The sequence below is a fragment of the Oncorhynchus tshawytscha genome, linkage group LG17 (assembly GCF_018296145.1).
Source record: "Oncorhynchus tshawytscha isolate Ot180627B linkage group LG17, Otsh_v2.0, whole genome shotgun sequence".
NCBI lineage: Eukaryota > Metazoa > Chordata > Actinopteri > Salmoniformes > Salmonidae > Oncorhynchus > Oncorhynchus tshawytscha.
Window position 1 is genome coordinate 11183611 of NC_056445.1, and position 26619 is coordinate 11210229.

A 26619-nucleotide genomic window follows, 5' to 3' on the forward strand; every position below is an offset into this window, starting at 1 on the left:
CTTGCTCGGATTTCATCAACCTTGTTGTCAAGAGACTGGACATTGGCAAGAAGAATGCTAGGGAGTGGTGCACGATGTGCCCGTCTCCGGAGTCTGACCAGAAGACCGCTTCGTTTCCCTCTTTTTCTGAGTCGTTTTTTTTTTTTTTGGTCGCTGCATGTGATCCACTCGGTTACACTGGTTGTAAGGCAGAACACAGGATCCGCATCGCGAAAAAACATATTCTTGGTCGTACTGATGGTGAGTTGATGCTGATCTTATATTCAGTAGTTCTTCTCGGCTGTATGTAAAGAAACCTAAGATGACTTGGGGTACTAGTGTAAGAAATAACACGTAAAAAAACAAAAAACTGCATAGTTTCCTAGGAACGCGGCGAGGCGGCCATCTCTGTCGGCGCCGGAAGTACACTGAGGAGTGTGTCTCACAGAGGAGTGTGTCTCACAGAGGAGTGTGTCTCACAGAGGAGTGTGTCTCACAGAGGAGTCTGTCTCACAGAAGAGTCTGTCTCGGAGGAGTGTGTCTCACAGAGGAGTGTGTCTCACAGAGGAGTGTGTCAGAGGAGTGTGTCACATAGAGGGGAGTGTGTCACATAGAGGGGAGTGTGTCACATAGAGGGGAGTGTGTCACATAGAGGAGTGTGTCACATAGAGGAGTGTGTCACATAGAGGAGTGTGTCACATAGAGGAGTGTGTCACATAGAGGAGTGTGTCACATAGAGGAGTGTGTCTCAGAGGAGTGTGTCACAGAGGAGTGTGTCATAGAGGAGTGTGTCACAGAGGAGTGTGTCTCATAGAGGAGTGAATCTCATAGAGGCGTGTGTGTCTCAGAGGAGTGTGTGTCTCAGAGGAGTGTGTGTCTCAGAGGAGTGTGTCACAGAGGAGTGTGTCATAGAGGAGTGTGTCTCATAGAGGCGTGTGTGTCTCAGAGGAGTGTGTGTCTCAGAGGAGTGTGTGTCTCAGAGGAGTGTGTGTCACAGAGGAGTGTGTCTCACAGAGGAGTGTGTCTCACAGAGGAGTGTGTCTCACAGAGGAGTGTGTCTCACAGAGGAGTGTGTCTCAGAGGAGTGTGTCTCTCAGGGGAGTGTGTCACATAGAGGGGAGTGTGTCACATAGGAGTGTGTCACATAGAGGAGTGTGTCTCAGAGGCGTGTGTCTCAGAGAGGAGTGTGTCTCATAGAGGAGTGTGTCTCATAGAGGAGTGTGTCACAGAGGAGTGTGTCACAGAGGAGTGTGTCACAGAGGAGTGTGTCACATAGAGGAGTGTGTCACATAGAGGAGGTGTGTCACAGAGGAGTGTGTCACAGAGGAGTGTGTCACATAGAGGAGTGTGTCACATAGAGGAGTGTGTCACAGAGGGGAGTGTGTCATAGAGGAATGTGTCTCATAGAGGCGTGTGTGTCTCAGAGGAGTGTGTGTCTCAGAGGAGTGTCTCACAGAGGAGTGTCTCACAGAGGAGTGTGTCTCACAGAGGAGTGTGTCTCATAGAGGAGTGTGTCACATAAAGGAGTGTGTCACATAGAGGGGTGTCACATAGAGGGGTGTGTCACATAGAGGAGTGTGTCTCATAGAGGAGTGTGTCTCAGAGGAGTGTGTCTCATAGAGGAGTATGTCTCATAGGGGAGTGTGTCACAGAGGGGAGTGTGTCATAGAGGGGAGTGTCTCATAGAGGAGTGTGTCACATAGAGGAGTGTGTCTCATAGAGGAGTGTGTCTCATAGAGGAGTGTGTGTCACAGACCCAAACACATTAAAAAAGTATCACCAATTCCAAGCGTACCAATCAACATCCAAGCCATCAGTGAATGTGTCCCCACTACACCATCTGTGACAGCTCTCATTAGACTGCTGTTGTTCTACTGCCTGCTCTAACAATAGATGTTCATGTAGACAGCAGCTAGTGCCCCATCTCTACTCATCCATCCATCCCTAGTCTTGTTAAATCTGACCGGAGCGCGGAAGAGGAGATGGTACCCATTAGTTTCTATGACAGCAGAGAGACAGTGGCTTGAGTGAATGTTGGTAGACCTGCGAAGTAGAGAAAGAGAGTGCAGTGTCTGGATGGCTTGTCAGTGTCATCCACTCTTCAGAGGGGTTGTAGTTGTGTGTGTGTGTGTGTGTGTGTGTGTGTGTGTGTGTGTGTGTGTGTGTGTGTGTGTGTGTGTGTGTGTGTGTGTGTGTGTGTGTGTGTGTATCCATGCTAGAGTCATTAGATATAACACACATGCCATGTCTGACTCTGAATAAGTGCTTCTGCTGAGCTGGTGGTACTGGCATGGCTTCTCTTTCCTCTAACTGTGGTTGAGAAAGAGCAGGTCGGACCCCCATCTGGCTCCAGTCAAACCCCGGACCAACAACACCATCAGGACTAATTAAACTGGCTGTCAGCCAGGTAGAGAAAACAGCCTGGGAAAACTGACAAAAAGTCCACATCCCAAATGGCACACTACTACTTTTGACCAGAGCCCTACGTCAAAAGTAGCGTGTGCCATTTGGGATGCAGGCAGATTCCCCTTCAAGACAACATAAGTGTAAGGAAGATAAACTCAGCGGACACTCAGAGGTCCCAGACAACAGATGAACACTTGGCAGACAGCTGAACAGCCCTCCCCAGCCAGAGAAAGAGAGAGAGGGGGAGAGGGGGAGAAAGTCATTAGTTAAGACGAGATAAGATAAAATGCTGCTTGCAAAGAGAAACTCATTCATTTAATGTGACAAGTTGGCAGGGATGAGTTTTCTCATGCCTCTGGGCTAGAAGATGCACAATTCTGTCAAGTCTATATCAAGGTGAGAGTCATATAAATGATATCGTCAGAATCGTTTGAAAGACTGTGTTTTGTGGGGGGTATTATGTCTATATTTGTCAAGGAACTGTGCAACAGCTATGAAATAGTTCTAAGCACGCTTCTTAAAATGCATTTCAAATGGCATAGCATTACAATGAAGGACCGATTATCTGGCACAGGTACTTAGTGGCAAGCTTTTTAAAAGAAAGCCGAGAGAGAGAGAGAGAGAGAGAGAGAGAGAGAGCTGGTCGGAGCGAAAATTATATACTCTGCGACCAAATTGCTCGCTGGGAAAGTGAAAAAAGAAATGGCCTTCATTATCATGGACTTCAGACCCGTGAGTTACAGAGCCAAGAGAACAAACTTAAATAGGAGCCTTTTTTTAAAGTGAGTCCCACTGGCACTCTGTGCAGGCAGCTATTTTATTCACAACGTGCTCTGCTCTTATTCCCCTGTGCACACTCTCGACGTTCAGGCACACCAAAAAAAAAACACGCCATCAACACAATCCTGGAGCAGGGAAGGTAAAAATAGACGTTCTCTCGTGTGACATTAGTCACAGAAACACACAAATGGGGAGAAGTGTAGTGACTAACTAACTATAGGTTGAAAAGCTTCCGGGGAGGATAAAACACGACACCGCAACATCGGTTGACAATTATCTGGACAACAGACTCTGCAACGAATTCTAGGACTTCAGTCTACCGATGCCGACGAATAACTGTGTTACTAGTAATAGTTGACTAGATACACTTGGCTTCTCGTCCCTGTTGTACATGCTGAAACATTCATCCCATCACTGTCGGCCTAGTTCCTGTCATGTTAGCCAACAGGGTACAGACGTCAGACACTGTCGTACAGAAAGAGGGCGCTTGAGCCTCTATTCTCACATTTCCTTTTCTCTTTTGAACAATGGATTCATTTGCGAGTTGAAATGGAATTCCGGCACTTTGACTCCCAACACTCAACTCTTAAGAGGAAACAGTGACGTTAATTCACACCAACATTCTCACCAACGCTATGAGTGTGTGTGTGGTGTTCCTTCCCAAATAACCACCCGTGTGCCTCCCTCATAACTACTACCACCAGCCATGGCCGACCCCAAACCAACCCAGTGACGTGGCTTCGAGACAGACGTGTGTTTACAGCCAGATGAAAGGAACATGGCCTTACCCACCTCAACTATGCCACCAGTTAATGGCTCATTGTGACGCAGCGTTACAGTCCAGGAGGATTAGCTACACGTGTGTTAGCCTCAATGGAGGTCAAGGGGAAAACAACGGATAAACTGGTTGCTACTGTAGATGCCAGAACTGGTTCAAAATGTAATCCCATTGTTGGTTGTAAAGAAACCCAACACAAGGTGAACAGTCAATCCTGTTCACTTCAAAGCCACACCATGAGACCCTACTTACCCACCTACTTAAATACACTGCTCAAAAAAATAAAGGGAACACTAAAATAACACATCCTAGATCTGAATGAATGAAATATTCTTATTAAATACTTTTTTCTTTACATAGTTGAATGTGCTGACAACAAAAATCACGCAAAAATTATCAATGGAAATCAAATTTATCAACCCATGGAGGTCTGGATTTAGAGTCACACTCAAAATTAAAGTGGAAAACCACACTACAGGCTGATCCAACTTTGATGTAATGTCCTTAAAACAAGTCAAAATGAGGCTCAGTAGTGTGTGTGGCCTCCACGTGGGCTGTAAGCACAACCCCCTCCTGTGGACATTGGGCCCTCATACCACTCTCATGTTTCTGACCGTTTGAGCAGACACATGCACATTTGTGGCCTCCTGGAGGTCATTTTGCAGGGCTCTGGCAGTGCTCCTCCTGCTCCTCCTTGCACAAAGGCGGAGGTAGCGGTCCTGCTGCTGGGTTGTTGCCCTCCTACGGCCTCCTCCACGTCTCCTGATGTACTGGCCTGTCTCCTGGTAGTGCCTCCATGCTCTGGACACTACGCTAACAGACACAGCAAACCTTCTTGCCACAGCTCGCATTGATGTGACATCCTGGATGAGCTGCACTACCTGAGCCACTTGTGTGGGGTGTAGACTCTGTCTCATGTTACCACTAGAGTGAAAGCACCGCCAGCATTCAAAAGTGACCAAAACATCAGCCAGGAAGCATAGGAACTGAGAAGTGGTCTGTGGTTATCACCTGCAGAACCACTCCTTTATTGGGGGGTCTTGCTAATTGCCTATAATTTCCACCTGTTGTCTATTCCATTTGCACAACAGCATGTGAAATTTATTGTCAATCAGTGTTGCATCCTAAGTGGACAGTTTGATTTCACAGAAGTGTGATTGACTTGGAGTTACATTGTGTTGTTTAAGTGTTCCCTTTATTTTTTTGAGCAGTGTATATAATGCAATACAATAAAACAACACAAATGTGTTCATCCCTTTCAATTTGATTTGGGGCAGTCGCCAGTGGATGTAAGCCACACTATAATTTACACTTTGAGCACACACTTGGAAAAGTCAGCAACATATCGATAGGAGCATATCGCTGGGAAGGCATGCCCAATACAGTGTTTCATTCGAGTAGTATACACGAGTAGTATACCCGTGTATAAACATACAGTCACAGAGGTTGCACCGTTTACCTGAGTGGCCTGTTCTCCCTGCCGTCGTAGATGTGGAAGAACACCTCCAGCTCCTCTCCCAGGTTGGAGCTCATCAGGCTCTTCATGTGGACGAAGAGGTGGTGCGTGCTGGCCGGCACCGGAGTTTCCTTCTTACGGTGACGGTGCTCCATCTGTGGTGTGGGCAAACAGGATCAGAGATCATCTGGACGGTGCAAAAACACCAGTCTAGTCTAGTGGCGCTTTATCGTCAAAGGATCAGAAATGTCAAAGCCCTGATGGACATCAGCCGGCGCAAACACGGGTCTAGTGGGGGTTTATCGTCTGAACTAGGGGAGTCATGAAGACCGTAAGCGAACGCTCTGTGATGTGTGCACACAGGATTAGACATGTCAAAACCCTGGATGGTCATCAGCTGGTGCAAACACACCCGTGGTTTAGTACCCGCAGGTGTTTTACTATTGTTATGTAACAGCCTTAACATTGGCTCTGAGTGCAGAGATTATCCCATGAACACAATTTAAATCACTTGCCCTTTTTCAATGAACTGATTTATTCAGCTTTGACATTCATGAAATATTGAACGATCTAATTTGACTTGAATTAAAGGCTTCAAAAGGGGACCTAGCTCTGTGAAAATAAAAGGAAGCATTGGCTTTTAAGCTGTTCTGTTACTCTGGCGTTTGCCTTTCATTTCAGGAGAGGAAAGCGCTTCATATCTGGTTGAGTAGAGCAGGTAAAGGGGGAGAGGGGATTCAGACGCACTACAGGTGAAATGTTTGGGTTCACTTAGAAATGTCCTTGTTTTTGAAAGAAAAGCTAATTTTATTATCCATTAAAATATCATCAAATTGATCCGAAATACAGTGTAGACATTGTTAATGTTGTAAATGACTACTGAAGCTGTAAACGGCAGATTTTTTGATGGAATATCTACATAGGCGTACAGAGGCCCAATATCGGCACTCCTGTGTTCCATTGGCACGTTGTTAGCTAATCCAAGTTTATAATTTAAAAGGCTAATTGATCATTAGAAAACCCTTTTGCAATTATGTTAGCACAGCTGAAAACTGTTGTACTGATTAAATAAGCAATAAAACTGTCCGTCTTTGTCTTTAGACTAGTTGAGTATCTGGCGCATCAGCATTTATGGATTTGATTACAGGCTCAAAATGGCCAGAAACAAAGACCTTTCTTCTGAAACTCGTCAGTCTATTCTTGTTCTGAGTAATGAAGACTATTCCATGCGAGAAATTTCCAAGAAACTGAAGATCTCATACAATGCTGTGTACTCCTCTCTTCACAGAACAGCGCAAACTGGCTCTAACCAGAATAGAAAGAGGAGCGGGAGGCCCTGGTGTACATCTGAGCAAGAGGACAAGTACATTAGAGTGTCTAGTTTGAGAAACAAACACTTCAAAAGTCCTCAACTGGCAGCTTCATTAAATAGTACCCGCAAAACACCAGTCTCAACATCAACAGTGAAGAGCGACACTGGGATGCTGGCCTTCTAGGCAGAGCTGCAAAGAAAAAGCCATATCTCAGACTGGCCAATAAAAAGAAAACATTAACATGGACAAAAGAACACAGACACTGGACAGAGGAATGTTGTGTGTTATGGGCAGACAAATCTAAGTTCGAGGTGTTCGGATCACAAAGAAGAACATTCTTGAGACGCAGAAAAAATGAAAATATGCTGGAGGAGTGATGACGCCATCTGTCAAGCATGGTGGAGGGAATGTGATGGTCTGGGGGTGCTTTGGTGGTGGTAAAGTGGGAGATTTGCACAGGGTAAAAGGGATCTTGAAGAAGGAAGGTTACCACTCCATTTTACAACGCCATGCCATACATACCCTATGGACAGCGCTTAATTGGAGCCAGTTTCCTCCTACAACAGGACAATGACCCAAAGCACAGCTCTAAACTATATAAGAACTATTTAGGGATGAAGCAGTCAGCTGGTATTCTGTCTATAATGGAGTGGCCAGCAGTCACCGGATCTCAACCCTATTGAGCTGTTGTGTGAGAAGCTTGACCGTATGGTACGTAAGAAGTGCCCATCAAGCCAATAAAACTTGTGGGAGGTACTGCAGGAAGCATTACCTCAACAAATTGACAACTTGAGTGCCAAAGTTCAGCAAGGCTATAATTACTGAAAATGGAGGATTCTTTGACGAAAGCAAAGTTTGAAGGACACAATTATTATTTCAATTAAAAATCATTATTTATAACTTTGTCAATGTCTTGACTATATTTCCTATTCATTTTGTAACTCATTTCATGTATGTTTTCATGGAAAACAAGGACATTTCTAAGTGACCCCAAACTATTGAACGGTAGTGTATATGTCAAATATATTCTGCATTTTCACCCTTTTATTCCAACACCCATTAAAGGGGCAATCAGCAGTTGCAGCATCCATTTTTTGGACATATAAATGAATGATATGTACCCATTGATTCTCGAAGAATATAAGGTATAAATGCCTCATGAGTTAGTTCAACTGTCACACCCCCATCAGAACACTTGTTTAACTCCAATGTTTGTAAAGAAAACCTGTAAAGCCTCACCACATGGTTAAAACTATCATTTTGATATCACGGATGGCCAGTACCTCCATCCATAAGATCATTTCTCCTGACCCATCCCTCAACTTTTTATCAAAACAGTGGCGGGCTAAAAATGCTTTTTTAATTGTTTCAACTGCTGATTGGCCCTTTAAGTGAAGCTGTGGAAAAACTATGCATATTATTTTCCCAGAAATGTGTTAAGCATTCCATTTAATTCCAGAGGTTGCACGTTCACAGCACGCTTCCTTAATAGTTGCCCGAATCTAATTTGTTTCAGTTAATATGCTGCCCTCTTTGTAGAAAAAAACTGATGATCGGTCCAACACACACACACACGCATGAGGAAATGAATAAACACACACACAAATGCCATTTACACCTTTCTAGGAAGAATGTCACAACACAGAGTGGTTCGAAGGAATTATATTTATTTCATTTGCGCACACACACACACACACACACACACATGCCAAACTGGGATAGAATGAACAGTAGCACAATGTACACAAAGCATCAAGTCTTATGCCCTCTTAAGCACGGTATAATAATGTATTAACTCAACCAGATCTACAGTACATCTCTATATTATTATCTGTCACAGCAGTGTCTGGGGGTTGTACTTTAAAAGGCACCCGCATGCTTGCCAGTCAAAACAGTTTGGAAGAGACAACATTTTGTGACGTTTTAGTTTGTTTTGGACTTTGGTAAGGGTTGTTCGGACACACAACAAATTTTCTTGAGGCAAGCTGAACTTGGTAGCTGAAGTCTACGCCTCTTCGTCGGGGATTGGTCAACAGTAGGGATTCTTCAGCAAAGTCTTTGTTGTCATTCAACGAGAGATAACTTGTTTTCATGATTTTTTTCATTTATTTAGAAATATTGCACCAAACATCTTAGTTAGATGTAAAATTGCACAACAAAGATCTCCTCGGCAAAAATGTAAAAAAGAAAGACAGATTTCTTGAGTTACATTCCGACTATTTTGAGGAAGTGTATACTAGCAACGGCATCTCAAATTGGACATGCAGCACAATTCCCACTTTTCAAGCAAATGTCTGTTAAGGTAGTATGCGAGCACACTCGTTCGGTTCGCCGACTTCGTGTCCCCCCGGCCAGCCGAACTGAAGCATGTGGACGCCTTAATAAAGTATTCACAGCTCACTGCACAAGTCTGCATAAACTGAGGACAGAAAAAGACTGAGCTTCTCATCTTCCTTAGTCACTGTCTGTGTTGTTGCCCAGTACAAGGACAAAAGAAGAAACGGTGGCTAACAACTTAACATCGAGCCAGGTCCCAATCCAAGTCTTCCTTGCACTCCCGCATGCACCCACTCACTCATTCATTCCACCAGATGGCTGCTATGGTCCCTGCCAAAGGGAGAGGACTAATAGAGGTGGAGAAGAGGAGGAAAGGGGGATGAAGGAGGAGAGGGCACCAGCAGGCATTGAGACATTATGTTTTCTGCGGCTCGCGTAAACAGGGTTAATCGGCCAGTTTAGTTTCATCTGGAATGAATAGGCTTGTGTGACAACCGATAGAGAAGAAAGCTGCTCGTGAAATGCTGTCTCAACTATACAGTACGTTAAGAAACCGAGGGGAGACAATGTCTTATGTGACTGTTTCTGCCTCACTTAATACGGGAGGGGAAGTAGTATAGTGGAGTATTGTAAGTTAACAAACTGTTCCAATATTGTTCACATAATATATTTAATAATTATGCCATTGAGCAGATGCTTTTATCCAAAGCGACTTAAAGTCATGAATGCATACAGTTTTTACACGTGGGCGGTTTTTGGAATCGAACTCACTATCCAGCTGCTACAGAGGACCAGGTTCACCATGTAACATTTTCCAGTAAGTAGCGAGAAAAACAGAAACAAGTATTGTAACAGTCTAAAAGTCCCTGGGCTTTAGAGAGAGAGTTAAATACAGCCTACTGAGATTCTTAAGAGATCACATAATCAAGGCTACAGTATATAAGGATCCTTCCATTATGCCTTTATCACATGAAACGTGTGACAAAGGACAATTCAAAAAGAAAATATCTGCTTCAGGTCGGCACAATAGTGTGAAACGGGTTACTCTCCACATGCCATCTCCATGTATGCTAGTGCTAATTGGGAGACAGTATGTTGACCTAGATAAACCTGAACTATCCATCACCACTGGTCAGTACCACTGACAGTGTAGTGAGCCCTACTGTCCCTCCTCTGCTCTGGGCTCTCTGCTCTGGGCTCTCTGACCTGGGCTCTCTGACCTGGGCTCTCTGACCTGGGCTCTCTGACCTGGGCTCTCTGACCTACAGCTCAGTGGTCCTAAACACACATCTGAATTACCGGAAGAGAGGTTGGCACAATACAGTAGAATAAGACTGGGTCCCAATAAAGTAATAATATATATTAATATACCATTTAGCAGACGCTTTTATCCAAAGTGTCTTACAGTCATGCGGGCATACATTTTATGTACAGGTGGTCCTGGGAATCCAACCAAGCACCATGCTCCGCGGAGTATTCTTGAATAAATCATTTAGCCGAACACTCATGCTCTGACAAAATCCTTTGTGCTTTTGTTGGCCAAGTGCACCCTGGTATCTTTCTCTAATCCTCACTGCAAAAACAGGAACGGCACTGTTGTTCATCTGAAGTGCTTTTTCTGAGTGGTATGATCCAAAATGACGCTTTGGTTCGTTCACCATATTCTACTCAATTTATGTCTGAAATCAAATAACGAATTTGACAGATCACTATCAGGTTTTGAACTGGATGAAAGCTAAATTGCTTTCAACACCTTTGCATTGCATAGCTGTGGGAGCAATGTAGCGGCAGCAGCCTATCAAAAGAACTGGAGGAATGGCCTATTGGGGGTGTGACTTTGTTTGTTCTTTTGGCCACCCGTGAGCTTGAATGTCATTCTAGGTAATATGTTCTTCTTTTATGGCTATATGTTCACTGCCAGCAATGAATCTTAAAGAAATTGGAGGTTATTTGAAGGAAATCTGATCAAAGTATGAAATATTACAGTTGCTTCTACATTGATAAAGTTTGAACTTAAAGTTACTGGTCCCCTCCCGTTGATTCATTATTATTAAGGGAACGAGGCGGAATCTTAAGTATAATTTTAATACACCAACAGTAACATGATATTCTCTTGCCTAAGGCATGTTTGCAGAGGGGTGTGGTTTACATTTGCTAGATAGCTACTCTACTGGTGCCAAATGTTTACTGTAAGGTGTCAGCAAATATAATTAAAAGGTTTACCCTATTTATCTATGGCAAATATACTTATATGTTTCCCCTTTCATTTTTGTCTGGTGTTAGCTAGTTAGTGGCTAACTAGGTCTTAATCTGTGTCTGGTGTTAGCTAGTTAGTGGCTAACTAGGTCTTAATCTGTGTCTGGTGTTAGCTAGTTACTGGCTAACTAGGTCTTCATCTGTGTCTGGTGTTAGCTAGTTAGTGGCTAACTAGGTCTTCATCTGTGTCTGGTGTTAGCTAGATAGTGGCTAACTAGGTCTTCATCTGTGTCTGGTGTTAGCTAGTTACTGGCTAACTAGGTCTTCATCTGTGTCTGGTGTTAGCTAGTTAGTGGCTAACTAGGTCTTAATCTGTGTCTAGTGTTAGCTAGTTACTGGCTAACTAGGTCTTCATCTGTGTCTGGTGTTAGCTAGTTAGTGGCTAACTAGGTCTTAATCTGTGTCTAGTGTTAGCTAGTTACTGGCTAACTAGGTCTTCATCTGTGTCTGGTGTTAGCTAGTTAGTGGCTAACTAGGTCTTAATCTGTGTCTAGTGTTAGCTAGTTACTGGCTAACTAGGTCTTCATCTGTGTCTGGTGTTAGCTAGTTAGTGGCTAACTAGGTCTTCATCTGTCTGGTGTTAGCTAGATAGTGGCTAACTAGGTCTTCATCTGTGTCTGGTGTTAGCTAGTTAGTGGTTAACTAGGTCTTAATCTGTGTCTGGTGTTAGCTAGTTAGTGGCTAACTAGGTCTTCATCTGTGTCTGGTGTTAGCTAGTTAGTGGCTAACTAGGTCTTCATCTGTGTCTGGTGTTAGCTAGTTAGTGGCTAACTAGGTCTTCATCTGTGTCTGGTGTTAGCTAGTTAGTGGCTAACTAGGTCTTCAGTCAGCATTGAAGAAAGGGGGGGGGGGTCAAAACTCTGATGCAGTGATGTCAACACATCCATCAGTGCGCTGCTGTGAAACGCATCACAAAAGACAGGCCAAAACAGGAGAGGTAAAAATATATACAGTTGAAGTCGGAAGTTTGCATACACTTAGGTTGGAGTCATTGAAACTTGTTTTCAACCACTCCACAAATTTCTTGTTAACAAACTAGTTTTGGCAAGTCGGTTAGGCCATCTACTTTGTGCATGACACAAGTAATTTTTCCAAAAATAGTTTACAGACAGATTATTTAACTTATAATTCACTGTATCACAATTCCAGTGGGTCAGAAGTTTGCATACACGAAGTTGACTGTGCCTTTAAACAGCTTGGGGAAAAACTGAAAAGGATGTCATGGCTTTAGAAGCTTCTGATAGACATCATTTGGGTCAATTGGAGGTGTACCTGTGGATGTATTTCAACGCCTACCTTCAAACTCACTGCCTCTTTGCTTGACATCATGGGAAAATCTAGGTTCATCTCTGGGAGCAATTTCCAAACGCCTGAAGGTACCACGTTCATCTGTACAAACAATAGTACGCAAGTATAAACACCATGGGACCACGCAGCCGTCATACCGCTCAGGAAGGAGACGCGTTCTGTCACCTAGAGATGAACGTACTTTGGTGCGAAAAGTGCAGAACAATCCCAGAACAACAGCAAAGTACCGTGTGAAGATGCTGGAGGAAACAGGTACAAAAGTATCTACAGTGCCTTGCGAAAGTATTCGGCCCCCTTGAACTTTGCGACCTTTTGCCACATTTCAGGCTTCAAACATAAAGATATAAAACTGTATTTTTTTGTGAAGAATCAACAACAAGTGGGACACAATCATGAAATGGAACGACATTTATTGGATATTTCAAACTTTTTAACAAATCAAAAACTGAAAAATTGGGCGTGCAAAATTATTCAGCCCCCTTAAGTTAATACTTTGTAGCGCCACCTTTTGCTGCGATTACAGCTGTAAGTCGCTTGGGGTATGTCTCTATCAGTTTTGCACATCGAGTGACTGACATTTTTTCCCATTCCTCCTTGCAAAACAGCTCGAGCTCAGTGAGGTTGGATGGAGAGCATTTGTGAACAGCAGTTTTCAGTTCTTTCCACAGATTCTCGATTGGATTCAGGTCTGGACTTTGACTTGGCCATTCTAACACCTGGATATGTTTATTTTTGAACCATTCCATTGTAGATTTTGCTTTATGTTTTGGATCATTGTCTTGTTGGAAGACAAATCTCCGTCCCAGTCTCAGGTCTTTTGCAGACTCCATCAGGTTTTCTTCCAGAATGGTCCTGTATTTGGCTCCATCCATCTTCCCATCAATTTTAACCATCTTCCCTGTCCCTGCTGAAGAAAAGCAGGCCCAAACCATGATGCTGCCACCACCATGTTTGACAGTGGGGATGGTGTGTTCAGGGTGATGCTTTTACGCCAAACATAACGTTTTGCATTGTTGCCAAAAAGTTCCATTTTGGTTTCATCTGACCAGAGCACCTCATTCCACATGTTTGGTGTGTCTCCCAGGTGGCTTGTGGCAAACTTTAAACAACACTTTTTATGGATATCTTTAAGAAATGGCTTTCTTCTTGCCACTCTTCCATAAAGGCCAGATTTGTGCAATATACGACTGATTGTTGTCCTATGGACAGAGTCTCCCACCTCAGCTGTAGATCTCTGCAGTTCATCCAGAGTGATCATGGGCCTCTTGGCTGCATCTCTGATCAGTCTTCTCCTTGTATGAGCTGAAGGTTTAGAGGGACGGCCAGGTCTGGGTAGATTTGCAGTGGTCTGATACACCTTCCATTTCAATATTATCGCTTGCACAGTGCTGCTTGGGAAATCTTTTTGTATCCAAATCTGGCTTTAAACTTCTTCACAACAGTATCTCGGACCTGCCTGGTGTGTTCCTTGTTCTTCATGATGCTCTCTGCGCTTTTAACGGACCTCTGAGACTATCACAGTGCAGGTGCATTTATACGGAGACTTGATTACACACAGGTGGATTGTATTTATCATCATTAGTCATTTAGGTCAACATTGGATCATTCAGAGATCCTCACTGAACTTCTGGAGAGAGTTTGCTGCACTGAAAGTAAAGGGGCTGAACAATTTTGCACGCCCAATTTTTCAGTTTTTGATTTGTTAAAAAAGTTTGAAATATCCAATAAATGTCGTTCCACTTCATGATTGTGTCCCACTTGTTGTTGATTCTTCACAAAAAAATACAGTTTTATAACTTTATGTTTGAAGCCTGAAATGTGGCAAAAGGTCGCAAAGTTCAAGGGGGCCGAATACTTTCGCAAGGCACTGTATATCCACAGTAAAACGAGTCCTATATCGACATAACCTGAAAGGCCGCTCAGCAAGGAAGAAGGCACTGCTCCATGGGGACAACGATCATACTTTTTGGAGAAATGTCCTCTGGTCTGATGAAACAAAAATAGAACTGTTTGACCATCTTTATGTTTGGAGGAAAAAGGGGGAAGCTTGCAAGCCGAAGAACACCACAATTATGTGGATATATTGAAGCAACATCTCAAGACATCAGTCGGGGAGTTAAAGCTTGGTTGCAAATGGGCCTTCCAAACGGACAATGACCCCAAACATACTTCCAAAGTTGTGGCAAAATGGCTTAAGGACAACAAAGTCAAGGTATTGGAGTGGCCATCACAAAGCCCTGACCTCAATCCTATAGAATATTTGTAGGCAGAACTGAAAAGTGTGTGCGTGCAAGGAGGCCTACAAACCTGACTCAGTTACACCAGCTCTGTCAGGAGGAATGGGCCAAAATTCACCCAACTTATTGTGGGAAGCTTGTGGAAGGCTACCCAAAACGTTCGACCCAAGTTAAACAATTTAAAGGCAATGCTACCTACTAATTGAGTGTATGTAAACTTCTGACCCACTGGGAATGTGAAGAAATAAATAATTCTCTAATATTATTCTGACATTCCACATTCTTAAAATAAAGTGGTGATCCTAACTGACCTAAGACAGGGAATTTTTACTTGGATTAAATGTCAGGAATTGTACAAAAAAACTGAGTTTAAATGTATTTGGCTAAGGTGTATTTAAATGTCTGACTTCAGCTAGCCAGCTGTACATACATACATACATACATACATACACACAGTGGGGCAAAAAAGTATTTAGTCAGCCACCAATTGTGCAAGTTCTCCCACTTAAAAAGATGAGAGGCCTATAATTTTCATCATAGGTACACTTCAACTATGACAGACAAAATGAGAAAAAGAAATCCAGAAAATCACATTGTAGGATTCTTAATGAATTCATTTGCAAATTATGGTGGAAAATAAGTATTTGGTCACCTACAAACAAGCATGATTTCTGGCTCTCACAGACCTGTAACTTCTTCTTTAAGAGGCTCCTCTGTCCTCCACTCGTTACCTGTATTAATGGCACCTGTTTGAACTTGTTATCAGTATAAAAGACACCTGTCCACAACCTCAAACAGTCACACTCCAAACTCCACTATGGCCAAGACCAAAGAGCTGTCAAAGGACACCAGAAACAAAATTGTAGACCTGCACCAGGCTGGGAAGACTGAATCTGCAATAGGTAAGCAGCTTGGTTTGAAGAAATCAACTGTGGGAGCAATTCTTAGGAAATGGGAGACATACAAGATCACTGATAATCTCCCTCGATCTGGGGCTCCACGCAAGATCTCCCCCCGTGGGGTCAAAATGATCACAAGAACGGTGAGCAAAAATCCAAAGAACCACACGGGGGGACCTAGTGAATGACCTGCAGAGAGCTGGGACCAAAGTAACAAAGCCTACCATCAGTAACACACTACGCCGCCAGGGTCTCAAATCCTGCAGTGCCAGACGTGTCCCCCTGCTTAAGCCAGTACATGTCCAGGCCTGTCTGAAGTTTGCTAGAGAGCATTTGGATGATCCAGTAGAAGATTGGGAGAATGTCATATGGTCAGATGAAACCACAATATAACTTTTTGGTAAAAACTCAACTCGTCGTGTTTGGAGGACAAAGAATGCTGAGTTGCATCCAAAGAACACCATACCTACTGTGAAGCATGGGGGTGGAAACATCATGCTTTGGGGCTGTTTTTCTGCAAAGGGACCGGGACGACTGATCCGTGTAAAGGAAACAATGAATGGGGCCATGTATCGTGAGATTTTCAGTGAAAACCTCCTTCCATCAGCAAGGGCATTGAAGATGAAACGTGGCTGGGTCTTTCAGCATGACAATGATCCCAAACACACCGCCCGGGTAACGAAGGAGTTGCTTCAAGGTCATGGAGTGGCCTAGCCAGTCTCCAGATCTCAACCCCATAGAAAATCTTTGGAGGGAGTTGAAAGTCCGTGTTGCCCAGCAACAGCCCCAAAACATCACTGCTCTAGAGGAGATCTGCATGGAGGAATGGGCCAAAATACCAGCAACAGTGTGTGAAAACCTTGTGAAGACTTACAGAAAACATTTGACCTCTGTCCTTTCCAACAAAGAGTATATAACAAAATATTGAGATAAACTTTTGTTATTGACCAAATACTTATTTTCCATCATAATTTGCAAATAAATTCATAAAAAATGTAATGATGTAATTTCAATGTTGTTTGAGTTGCTTTGTGCATCACCAATGTAGAGTGAGGTGATTTTATACTGCAACACTGCATCCAAGTTGCTAGACGTTTCAAAAGAGCTGTCACTCAAGGTGAGCTCATAAATATAAGCTCCTCCTGGTAGTTAGCCATGAGAGGAAAAAGTACTTTTCAGAATGACTGTACAGGATTTTAAAATAATATCTGCATCAGTAATGTGATATTAAAGAGCTGGTCACAACATTGTAACCAGTTAATGTGAAAGTCGTATGTAAAGAAAGTGTTAGGAGTTATTATTTCATGTTATGGAGCCAACTTCATATTTTGATTAAAAGGAAATGTATTTAATTGCTTGTAAGCCAATTAAAGAAATCTGGATAGGTAAAAATCGAAAATGTACTTGTTACAAAATGGGTTGTGTGTATATATATATATATATATATATATATTAGTTTGAATTTGTTATTTATTAGGTTTAACAAAAGGATAAAAGTAAGTTCAATGTTCAAAGAAATAGGTTGCAACTGGAAATAAGTTTGTTAAAAATCGAATATAAAACAGTTGGCATTGAATCATATTTGGTTTCAACAAATGTTTTTGAATGTTTTAAACCTAACCCATTTAGTTGTAAACCGTGATATTTTTAGGTTGATCCAAATGGCCATGTTAAACAGTGCACACCTATAGTAACTGTTGGGCTCGGTCGATGGACTCAAAGACACCACCTCATCTGCTTGTACATACAAGTTTAACCCTCCAAAACACTCCATCCGCAACTAGGGCTGTGGCGGTCATGTAATTATGTCAGCCGGTTGTTGTCATGCAAATGACTGCCGGTCTCACGGCAATTGACCGTTAATGAACACAAACACGCTGAGCATCTTCCAGGCCTCCACACACACAAGCTGCTGATGCGCGCGCCTTTGGAACAAGCTAAAGTAAAAAAGTATAATAAATCAAAATGAATATACACCATCACAATACAGCCATTATTTATTTTTGGCAGGTCTAAAGAAACTTTATGATACACAGAAAATGATTTCAGAAGAACAGAATATGAGTTGGCCTACTGTATGTTATCTGACTAATGTGCCATGCCATACGCTGTAGGCTTGTTCATGGCATTACTTTATAATTGAACTCAGCTGAATAACAGAGAAAGGATATTTTTCCCTTTCTGGGGCTAGAGCGCACATACGAAGTAGCTATGTTGAGTGTAAAAGTGATCCTTTGAAACAGGTCCTATACACTAGATTTAGAGGTACTTGACAACTTTAACTGCGAATGATAAAAACCTTAGAATGCCTAAGAAATCCAATGATATATGGGGCTGCATTGATACGACGTTAAGCTATTGACGATTTGAGAAAGTGCAAAAAAATAAAAAGATTGTGCTCCTCAGGCTGCACACGCTGTTCTGTCATCAAGTGATCATTATTTCACCCATCAGACTATTCTCAATTTAATCTCGTCTTTACTAATATGTCAAATTTGCTTAGATTTAGAATGGCCCAATATGAAAATGGGCAGGAACAGACTTAAGAGGAAAAAGACATCAACCGTATGCACTCGAATAGCGAATGGAGGCCACTTCCCCACTGGTTGGTCCCATGTCGGGTAGGCTACTCCGGTTATTTCACTGCATAGCAGGTTATATTCCGTCCAAACTCTGTATGCCATGGCCTCTCCAACCATGTTCCTGCAGCAACCCAGTGCTTAATTTGGGAAATCAAGTGAAATCTGTTCGGGAACATAGATAGTAACATGTTTTCCCAACAAAACATACACACGATCAAAAGTATGTGGACACGTGTTCATCAAACATCTCATTCCAAAATGATGGACATTAATATGGAGTCGGCGTTCCAATTCATCCAAAAGGTATTCGATGGGGTTGAGGTCAGGGCTCTGTGCAGGCTAGTCAAGTTCTTCCACACCAATCTCATTTCTGTATGGACCTTGCTTTGTGCAATGTCATGCTGAAACAGGAAAGGGTCTTCCCTAACCTGTTGCCACAAAGTTGGAAGAACATAATCGTCTAGAATGTCATTGTATGCTGTAGCATTGAGATTTCCCTTCACTGGAAGTAAGGAGTCCAGCCCAAACCATGAAAAGGAGTCCCAGACCATAATTCCTCCTCCACCAAACTTTACAGTTGGCAGGTAGCATTCTCCTGGCATCTGTCAAAACCAGATTAGTCTGTTGGACTGCCATATAATGAAGCATGATTCATCACACCAGAGAACGTGTTGCAACCGAGGACACACGTTTTTTTATGCACTACTTGCTTCAGCACTCAGCGGTACCGTTCTGTAAGCTTCTGTGGCCTACCACATTGCGGCTGAGCAGTTGTTGCTCCTAGACTTTTCAACTTCACAATAACAGCACTTACAGTTGACTGAGGCAGCTCTAGCAATGCATACATTTTGCGAACTGACTTGTTGGAAAGTTGGCATTATATGACGGTGTGACGTTGAACGTCTCTGAGCTCTTCGGTAAGGCCAGTCTACTGCTTATATTTGTCTATGAATATTGCACGGCTGTGTGCTCAATTTTATAGACCTGTCAGCAACTGGTGTGGCTGAAATAACCAAATCCACTAATTTGAAGGCTAGACTAATTTAGGCTAGACCAATTACGTACCAAAGATATTGTAAATCAGTTTTTTCTTCTGTAATATGCAGGTAGGCTATATATTGTATAACAGAACAGTCATCATTTTAATTCAGTGGTTTTTCAGGCTTGGGCTCATATAGGCCTATCAGTATGCATCATTCTCTAATATGCGGCTGTTTTAAACGAATCACCACCTTAAAAAGCGCTGTCCATTTCGTTGTGTTTGTCTTTGAAACAACACCCACAACGACCATGTTTCCCACTCAGTTTCAACCTGCTGTTGAACTTCTTTCTTCAAATTGACCAATCGCAGTGAGGTGAGTTTTAAAAGCGCATACTGTTTTGATGTGTTTTTCAAACCCATTTGCATTGATGTCAGAGTGGTTAGAGGGACAATAGAGCCCTGGGTAACAGGCCATTAGCGACCTGACGATCATTAGCGAGTCGGGTACTAACCAACACATGTCCAGGGTGCATAACAGGAGATCGCCATGACTCAATGGTCACACAGAATTTGACCCGCAGTCATGACTCACGACTGCCGTTGTCGCCGTAACGCAGTCACCGCAACAGCCCTATCTACAACTCAATAAAGCCACACAATGAAGAAGGGCACAAAGAAAGATATGCCTTTGTCACCAAACATATTCAAAACGGGTCCTCAGCTGCCGTTGTCATGATGATGGCGATGTTATTATTGTTTTGCATCCATGACGACAACTGTAATGTGTTTTGTTCTTCCCCTGTTGTATCTTCCGTCTCAGTTACTAAGGAATGACTAAATTTCCACCCGCATTAGGCTTTTACTTCACTCATCCCCCACTCCCCTCTTTCTCATCCCCTGTACATTATTTGTACAGGACTAAGTGCCTCACGTCAGGATTGGAGCATCAGGCAGGGGATGTGGTCGCTATGGTTTCGGGGTGGGGGGGGGAGCGCTGCCTGGGGAGGAGAGTGAGGAAGGGAAAGACGAAGGGAGACTCTAATGTACCTTTATTCTGTCTTAAAAGAGTAAAATACGCGCCTGAATTACAGACTGCGTGGCAAACACGCAGCAGTCGCTAGGGCTAGCTATGTGGCTAATGATAGAGAAAGGTATAGTGGACAGTGGATTGATGAGGATAGTGAGTGGGGAATACACAGTAACAAGAGAACAGTGTTCAGGCAATTGTTCCTGGTTTTGGGAATAGAACTCACCAGTTTGAAGAGTTCTGTGACGCTGATCTCGTCTGGGTCCACCATGCTGAACTCCCTGCGGGGTACGAGGTCCAAACTCAGCTGTCTGGAACACACACACACACACACACAACAGGACTGTCAGTGCATCAAACCATTCAGACAGGACACACTTGACAGAACTGGAAGACTGCTATGTCTCACAGGGACATAGAGGCATAGAGGGGTACCCACAAACACACACTCTAATCTCCCAGGGATAGATAAGTCTTTCAGAGCATGGGATGGTATAAGACAAGGAGAGGCAGGGTCACAGAACTCTTCAAACTGGTGTTTGCAGGGGGAGCGGTCTGTCATCTGTCCACACCCAACAGCAAGGGACTGACAGGTGTCGTTTCATCTGCCCGGGAGATAGAGACGCAGTGGAAAGTGTTTGTGTGTCTGATACGAAATGAAAAGTGTGTGTGTCTGTATGAACGTGTGGTGTGTCTGTTTGAAGGGGAACGGAACTGATTGAGCACAGCATGTGCCTGGGGAGGGAGTGTGACATTCAAAGACAGAGGGACTGGGGGACTGGGGGTGCAGGAATGTTTCTCTCTCCCCACTACTCACTCATTTCCCCAGTCCAACCTGGCAGTGATGTGCTGTTTGACATCTTTCATGCGGTCGTTGGTGAGGTGACCAACCAGAACCTGTCTCCTCAGGTCCAAGATCTCATTCATCACGTGCCACAACCGATGGAACAGATCCCCATCATTCTTCTACACAGAGACAGAGAGACAGAGAGAGACAGAAAGAGCACAAGAGACAGAGAGACAGAGAGAGACAGAAAGAGCACAAGAGACAGAGAGACAGAGAGAGACAGAAAGAGCACAAGAGACAGAGAGACAGAGAGAGACAGAAAGAGCACAAGAGACAGACAGCGAGAGAGAAAGAGAGACAGACAAAGAGCACAAGAGACAGACAGCGAGAGACAGACCGCGAGACAGAGAGAGCACGAGACAGAGAGAGCACGAGACAGAGAGCACGAGACAGAGAGAGCACGAGACAGAGAGAGCACGAGACAGAGAGAGCACAAGACAGAGAGAGCACAAGACCGAGACAGAGCACAAGACCGAGACAGAGCACAAGACCGAGAGAGCACGAGACAAGAGCACGAGACAGAGAGAGCACGAGACAAGACGAGACAGAGAGAGCACGAGACAGATAGAGAACAGAGAGAGCACGAGACCGAGAGAGCACAAGACCGAGAGAGCACAAGACCGAGAGAGCACAAGACCGAGAGAGCACAAGACAGAGAGAGCACGAGAGATAGAGAAAGCACGAGAGATAGAGAAAGCACGAGAGACAGAGAGAGCACGAGAGACAGAGAGAGCACGAGAGCGAGCAAGCGACAGAGCGAGGAAGCGACAGGGCGAGGGAGCGACAGGGCGAGGGAGCGACAGGGAGAGCAGGAGAGAGAGAAAGCAAGAGAGCAAGAGACATTTCAGAGTAAAACAATTGGGACCAGACAGTCAGCCTGCTATACCAAGTAATGCATCACAAATTCAGACTTTATGTCTAACAAGCACAGATCATTTATTAGACACAAACACAAACAATGTTACTCTTTAATATGCAGGAAAAAAGCTTCCACTGTTTGCTGCAGGAAAAACACCTGAGGGCATAATGTATTGCCCACTAGTTGAAAGGCATTCCCTGTCTGCAACGGTTCTCAGGTCTATTCTCCTCTCTGCAGGATGTGTGGGGAACACATGGGAACACGCACGTACATGTGTGTGTGTGTGTGTAAATTCATGCATGTCTGTGCGAATTCCTGCATGCATTCCTACATGCGTGTGTTGAACAGTCTTTACCACGTAGAGCCGTTTCCACATGGCCCCCCAGTCTCTCAGGGTGGATGTCATCTCAGTGATAACAGAGTCCTCTGTGGGGATGACAGTCTCAAACTGCCTGTGGGTCAGAGAGAGAGGAGAGAGGGACATCACATTACTACGGTATACCTACCGAGCATGGGTTAAAAGACACACTCACGTGACAGATAATAACGCAGTGTCACTATGAGAGGCTGGTCCAAGAGGCACTCAACCTCCGTTCTGCTACGGTGACGTTGATCTCAATGTTTATCTAATGTTTCCTCTCTGCAGAAATGACATAAACCTACCTCGCCTCCCAGACTGGCTGATCTAATAAGGCTGTTTGCCTTCTCAGAGACAGAAACGGACAGACACACACAATACACTCATTACTCACCCTTTGTTCTTGATATGGGCGTTCTTCAAGTGAATGTAAGTGCATGGGAAAATACCCTGAGGGGAGAGAATAAACAAAGTAATGAATGGTGAATGTCATTTTAACTGTATCATTAAAACGGCACTACCACTAACACATTCTCTTAGCGAGCGTAAATGATGCAGATAATCAATACGAATGAATAATGCGTGTGTGTGTGCGCGCGCGCGTGTGTGTAAGCGCATGTCAACGTGACATTATTAAACTATGAGCCTCTCCCTACTGACCTGCTCACTGCACAGCCCTCAGATCAAAGCAGAGAGCTGATATTTCTGAATCTGAAAATAGCAGCTGCGCTGACAGCCTCAATACCACACAAGAGAGTCTCACCCACCTTGGCATTTGGATTCTTATGGACGAACCCCCTGTACCAGCCTGAGGAGACAGAAAAAAAAAAAGACATTTTCATCGTGTCACTGTGACTTTCAGACCCGACATCTTTCTTTTTATCACTACTTTTGACCAGAGCACTATGAGTTACAGGGCTGCCATTTGGGACACAGAACCGGGTTACTGAAGCGTCGACACTTCAGCGCCGGCCGCACCAGTCGTCGAGCTGCCGAGAGAAAAGAAAAAAAACAGCCAGCTGGAACACTTTATCACAGGAGGCAGGATTTTGTCCTGCACTGTTTACTGCAAGCCTACCAGGCCCGGTGTTACATGGCACTGAGCACCCAGTATTTGTTGTGGCCACCGGCCAAGCTGGTGAGCCCGGGGGGGGGGCGCGTCAGTAGTACCACGGGCTGTAAGTAGCACCAGGAAGTGTAAGTAGCACCAGTAACCTAAGGTCATAATGTGCTACTCGTGTTAAAGAGGTGAGAATGTCTTGTGGTCTTGCCTACTGATGGACCTCCACGAGGCTCTTTACGAACTCTTTCTAGGTTTCGCTTGGCCAGAGCGTGTCAGAGGAGACATATGTCACCTATCACCCTACAGTAGTAACTTGGTGACATAGTATCAGCACTGGCAGAAACCATTTTTTTTAAAGTAACTTGTCTCCTCTCTAGGACAGAATAGATAGATCTTCTTGTCAACACCCTTGTCTTTGGGTTGTGGGGACCCCCCACAACCCAAAGGTCAGGGCTCTGTACAGGCCAGTCAAGATCTTCCACACCGATGTCGACAAACCATTTCTGTATGGGCCTCGCTTTGTGCATAGGGGCATTGTCAGGCTGAAACTGGAAATTGCCTTCCCCAAACTGTTGCCACAAAGTTGGAAGCACAGAATTGTCTAGAATGTCACTGTATGCTGTAATGTTAAGATTTCCCTTCATTGGAACTAAGAGACCTTGCCCGAACCGTGAAAAACAGCCCCAGACCATTATTCCTCATCCACCAAACTTTACAGCTGGCACTATGCATTGGGGCAGGTAGCGTTATCCTAGCATCCGTCAAACGCAGATTCATTTGTCGGACTGCCAGGTGGCGAAGCGTGATTCACCACTCCAGAGAATGCGTTTCCACTGCTCCAGAGTCCAATGGCGGCGAGCTTCACACCACTTCAGCCGATGCTTGGCATTGCGCATGGTGATCTTAGGCTTGTGTGCGGCTGCTAGGCCATGGAAGCCCATTTCATGAAGCTCCCGACGAACAGTCCTTGTGCTGTCGTTGCTTCCAGAGGCAGTTTGGAACAATGGCAGTGAGTGTTGCAACCGAGGACAGACAATTTTTACACGCTACAGCACTCAGTGGTCCCATTCTGTGAGCTTGTGTGGCCTACCACTTCCCAGCTGAGTCGCTGTTGCTCCTATTGAGTTCCAAACTGCCTCTGGAAGCAACATCAGCACAAGAGCTGTTCGTCAGGAAATACGTTTCCACTTCACAATAAAAAGCACTTACTGTTTACCAGGGCAGCTCTAGCAGGGCAGACATTTGATGAAGTGAGCTGTTGGAAAGGTGGCATCCTATGACAGTGCCACATTTAAAGTCACTAAGCTCTTCAGTAAGGCCATTCTACTGCCATTGTTTGTCTATGGAGATTACATGGCTGTGTGCTCGATTTTATACAACTCGCAGCAACGGGTGTGACTGAAATAGTCTAAACCACTAATTTGAAGGGATGTCCACATACTTTTGCATTTATAGTGTATATTAGATGTCAGATCATTTCCTTTGGGGAGTTTGTAATGAATCATCAGCCACCTCAGACGGACCTGTCATCTGTCTGTCTGTGTGTCCTTGAGCAACAACAGGAAGTGAGATCGTGATGCCCTGAGAAGGGAGGAAGGTTGCGTCAATGCTGTGTAAGTTAGCTGGGTGGAAACAGGAAAGTGTGACGGGGCACCTGCTCTGTCTGAAACTATGTCAAAAATGAACCCGTGAGTGTGAGCGACTCGGCCTTGAGGCTCACACACTCCTTCGCAATACACAGCCAAGCAGGGACACACACACACACACACACACACAAACACACTGGCAAGCAGACCTCAGTGTGGGCGGGAAGCAGGAACCGAAGTCTTCTCCCTCTCACGGCACAGGAAACAGTAGCAAACTGAGAGCCTCCACAAACGTTTATCTCATCAAATAGAATTTTTGTTTTTTTTAAAGTCTTAACATTTCATGTGCAACACAATACTCCTGGAGGGACAGACTGGGGAAGGAAACGTGGCCCAACTTCAAAAAGGTTGACTACAGCCCCAGTAGCAGCCCATCTGTGAGTCACAGTGGCTGTCTGTGAAGCTCGAAGGGGGATTCGTGGTTTATGTGGGTGTGAAATGAGTAGAGGTTATCAGTTACCTTCACATTTCTCCAGGAGCTGCACCGTGTCCCCAATCTCCAATGGCAAGCCATGCTGGACCGTCCCTCTAAAACTGGCCAGCACTGAAACACAATAGAAGATATACTTTAATACCGGTGTGTATTTTTACGTGTGTATCTAGGTAACACACACCAAATCGACACACACACACACAGTCAAAAAAAATAATCTTAAATCACTCTTTTCATGTCACTAGAATTGAATCCGAGCTCAACTGTCTTGACTGAGGTTGTGCTGTGATTTGTTTCCAGTGTTCCCTGGGCAGACAGAAACAGGGAAGAGAATGGCCTGCTGGCTGCTGGTAGATTGAGTAAGCCTCTGGGTGTCATGCTGAACTACAGGGAAAATAATGTAATTCTGAGTCTTTCTGCTAGGAGGCCTCTTGTAGAGGAGGGAGGCAAAACCTGCGGAGGCTTAAGAGTAGGACTGTCTTTGATGAGCAGCACGGTCAGTTAGAGGGAGAGAGAGAGAGCGAGAGAGAGCGAGAGAGAGAGCGGGAGCGAGAGAGAGAGAGCGCGAGAGAGAGCGAGAGAGAGAGAGAGAGAGAGCCTAAAGAACAGGGGCAGGGTGAGGAGGAGAGAGACAGAGGAGGGAAGGAGAGAGACAGAGAGAAAGAACAAGCACGCAAGAGAGAAAAATAAAGAGTAACAATCTCAGTCGATCAACACAGCACTTTTCTCTAACAGCGTCTAATAGCTGGGTTAGCAGTGAGGAGTGTCGACAGACGCCATTCTCTGTGGTTCTGAGAAACAGGACATGATAACAGCACTCGGAGAATTTTCCAAGCTGCCACACTCTGGGGGAAACGCATCTAATAAGGATAGTACCTACGACATGGAAATGAGGAAGACTGGAGTCAGGCAAGGGTTTTGGAGAGGGGTTTTCATTTCATGGGGCACAGGGCAACCTTGTTTACCTGACCTGGCTGCAAAGTCAGTGAAACTTTAAATTGGGAGGTTCCGCTACATGAAATATAACTTTCAACACACTTTACTTGCACTGTGCTAACGCTTGAACCACAAGTAGAGTTTTCCAGCTGCAGTGCACTAAATGATGCAGTTTGAAGTAGAGTTTTTAATCGTTT

General features: G+C 44.3%; 1 protein-coding gene across 5 annotated transcripts in view; it reads right to left on the minus strand.

The window, feature by feature from the left end:
• LOC112216856 (dedicator of cytokinesis protein 4-like) overlaps nucleotides 1-26619 on the minus strand; it is a 162294-nt gene that overhangs the window by 95443 nt on the left and 40232 nt on the right. For 3 of the 5 annotated variants that reach the window (XM_042300164.1, XM_042300165.1, XM_042300162.1), the window contains exons 2-8: nucleotides 25514-25597; nucleotides 23112-23152; nucleotides 22739-22794; nucleotides 22318-22438; nucleotides 21098-21246; nucleotides 20507-20591; nucleotides 5403-5554 (exon numbers count right to left, since the gene is read on the minus strand). In XM_042300164.1, coding sequence (XP_042156098.1) covers nucleotides 5403-5554; nucleotides 20507-20591; nucleotides 21098-21246; nucleotides 22318-22438; nucleotides 22739-22794; nucleotides 23112-23152; nucleotides 25514-25597 — 688 coding nt within the window. The remainder of the gene's footprint in view (nucleotides 1-5402; nucleotides 5555-20506; nucleotides 20592-21097; nucleotides 21247-22317; nucleotides 22439-22738; nucleotides 22795-23111; nucleotides 23153-25513; nucleotides 25598-26619) is intronic. The other 2 variants (XM_042300166.1, XM_042300163.1) reach the window with 1 other exon arrangement.